Source organism: Canis lupus, chromosome 9 (genome assembly GCF_048164855.1).
Source record: "Canis lupus baileyi chromosome 9, mCanLup2.hap1, whole genome shotgun sequence".
Taxonomy (NCBI): domain Eukaryota; kingdom Metazoa; phylum Chordata; class Mammalia; order Carnivora; family Canidae; genus Canis; species Canis lupus.
In genome coordinates this window covers 74,760,403-74,763,648 of record NC_132846.1, presented here as the reverse complement: position 1 = coordinate 74,763,648, position 3,246 = coordinate 74,760,403, and the positions used below count along the sequence as shown (strand labels likewise).

Sequence of the window (3,246 nt, the reverse complement as noted above, 5' to 3'; positions counted from 1 at the left end):
ATAGCCAGGGGAATTTTAAAAAAGAAAACCATAGCTGGGGGCATCACAATGTCAGATTTCAGGTTGTACTACAAAGCTGTGGTCATCAAGACAATGTGGTACTGGCACAAAAACAGACACATAGATAAAAGGAACAGAATAGAGGACCCAGAAGTGGACCCTCAACTTTATGGTCAACTAATATTTGATAAAGGAGGAAAGACTATCCACTGGAAAAAAGACAGTCTCTTCAATAAATGGTGCTGGGAAAATTGGACATCCACATGCAGAAGAATGAAACTGGAACACTCTCTTGCACCATACACAATGATGAGCCCCAAATGGATGAAAGATCTAAATATGAGACAAGGTTCCATCAAAATCCTAGAGGAACACAGGCAACACCCTTTTTGAACTTGGACACAGCAACTTCTTGCAAGATACATCCATGAAGGCAAGAGAAACAAAAGCAAAAAAGATTCTTGGGGCTTCAACAAGATAAAAAGCTTCTACACAGCAAAAGAAACAGACAACTAACTAAAAAAAACAACTGCAGAATTCGAAAAGATATTTGAAAATGACCTATCAGATAAAGGGCTAGTATCCAAGATCTATAAAGAACTTATTAAACTCAACAGTAAAGAAACAAACAATCCAATCATGAAATGGGCAAAACACATGAACAGAAATATCACAGAGGAAGACATAGACATGTTCAACAAGCACATGATAAAATGCTCCGCATCACTTGCCATCAGGGAAATACAAATCAAAACCACAATGAGATGCTACCTCACACCAGTGAAACTGGGGAAAATTAACAAGGCAGGAAGCCACAAATTTTGGAGAGGACGTGGAGTTAAGGGGAACACTTTTGCACTGTTGGTGGGAATGCGAACTCGTGCAGCCACTCTGGATAATTGTGTGAGGTTCCTTACAGAGTTAAAAATAGATCTGTCCTATATATAAATTAGTGAAAGGGAATAAAGGGAAAGGGGAGAAAATGAGTGAAATATCAGCGAGGGAGACAGAACATGAGAAACACCTCACTCTGCGAAATGAACAGGGGTACTGGAAGGAGAAGTGAGCAACAGATTCGGGTGCCTGAGTGATGGTCACTGAGGGGGGCACTTGGCAGGATGAGCACTGGGTGTTATGCTATATGTTGGCAAATTGAAATCCAATAAAAAATATTAAAATAAAATAAAAGGAAAGTGAGTCTCCCTGATGGCAGGAAATAAATTTGTGATGGGAATGATTCATTCCTTGTACCAGAAGGTGAGAACCATCGTCAGAACCAGAATAAGGATCACAGGATCCAGAAGGCTATGCAAACAATTCATGTCAGCTCCTCACTCATTCACTGACCCAAACCCAAATCCTGGTCTTAATTAACCACGAACACAATTTCGTATTGTCTAACAGATAGAAGTGCTGCCTACAGTGATCATTGTCTGGGTGTCGTATTTTACATAGCTTATGCATGTGGAAAATGAAATGCATCTCCACTTAGATTTGTCTTGTGTCTACTGAGTTATTAGACTAGACATAGAAACCAGAAGAATAGAAGAGAAATCTTTCTGCCCCAACAAGCTGATTTCCATGGGAAATTAGTCAATAAAAAATAAAAATAAATAAAATCAGTAGATAAAAAGAAAATTGTTTCCAAATGACATGATCCGATATGGGGGCAATGTCTACAAAATCCACAAACTCTAGGAAATAATTATTTCATGCAATATTCAGGATATAAAATAAACAAATACAGTTATGATTCCACACAAGACAAAAAACTATCTTTATCAAATTAACAAAAATAGTCCCTTCAATGAGCATCAAAAATAAATATTTAGCAGTAAATTTCAATAGTAGATAAAATATCATACTAAAAATGACCTATTTTGATGAAGGACTTTTTTTAATTTTTATTTTTTAAAAGACTTTACTTATTTATTCATGAGATACACAGAGAGAAAGAAAGGCAGAGACACAGGCAGAGGGAGAAGCAAGCTCCATGCACGGAGCCTGATGTGGGACTTGATCCCAGGTCTCCAGGATCAGGCCCTAGGCTGAAGGCAGGCACTAAACTGCTGAGTCACCCAGGGATCCCTTAATGAAAGACTTTTTAAAAAGAAAACAAAAATGAAAAGGCAACACCGCTCCCAGATGAGAACTTCATATTTCCACAGTGACATCTGCACAAAGTGATCTGCAAAGGTAATGCAATCCTTGCTATTAACTTGTTGATATCCAATTATAGTAAAGAGCTGAAGATATATTCAGATGACATGCAAATAGGGCCCTCTCTCCGCTGATTAAACCAGCCCAGCCCTTACCCTGCAGCTGGGAAAGGAGCCCCAGCCCCAGGATCCACAGGTGACCCCATTCAGGGATCAAGACAGAACACAGGCAACGCACCATGGAGTCTGTGCTCAGCTGGCTTTTCCTTGTCGCTATTTTAAAAGGTAATTCATGTCGCTATTTTAAAAGGTAATTCATGGAGAACAAGAGACCTTGAGTATGTGAGTGGAGGCAAATGAGAGAAACGGGATGTGGGGCAGTTTTCTGACCAGGATGTCTTGTGTTTGCAGGCGTCCAAGGTGAGGTGCAGCTGGTGGAGTCTGGAGGAGACCTGGTGAAGCCTGGGGGGTCCCTGAGACTTTCCTGTGTGGCCTCTGGATTCACCTTCAGTAGCTATGACATGGACTGGGTCCGCCAGGCTCCAGGGAAGGGGCTGCAGTGGCTCTCAGAAATTAGCAGTAGTGGAAGTAGCACATACTACGCAGACGCTGTGAAGGGCCGATTCACCATCTCCAGAGACAACGCCAAGAACACGCTGTATCTGCAGATGAACAGCCTGAGAGCCGAGGACACGGCCGTGTATTACTGTGCAAGGGACACAGTGAGGTGACCTCTGTGTGAGCCCAGACACAAACCTCCCTGTAGAAGGGGATCGGGACCACCAGGGGGTGCACACTCCTCACCACTTCCCTCTTGAAGGCCCAGGAGCAGGTGCAGATGGATGTTATGGGGAGGTTTCCTGTCAGGGCCCGGGCTTCCTCTCCATGGAGCAGTTTCCACAGGAGCCGTAGACAAATGGTTCTGTGCTTATCTACTCAATCTCTGATTTAGAAACTTCCTTTTTATAGGAAACGACTACTATAACAGGCACAAAAGACAGAGTTGCTTACACTTGCTTACTACTTTCCCTAAACATCAATCAATTGCAAATATCTCCATGTACATCAACTAAATCTTTACCTAAGC

At 41.9% G+C, this 3,246-nt stretch overlaps 1 gene segment (V, D, J or C); it reads left to right on the top strand.

Annotated features, from left to right (window-relative positions):
• Positions 1–2,316: 2,316 nt before the first annotated feature.
• Positions 2,317–2,890, top strand: LOC140639521 (immunoglobulin heavy variable 3-23-like). The segment is given in 2 exon segments: positions 2,317–2,444; positions 2,571–2,890. Coding segments are annotated over 2 exon segments (366 nt in total).
• Positions 2,891–3,246: the final 356 nt, after the last annotated feature.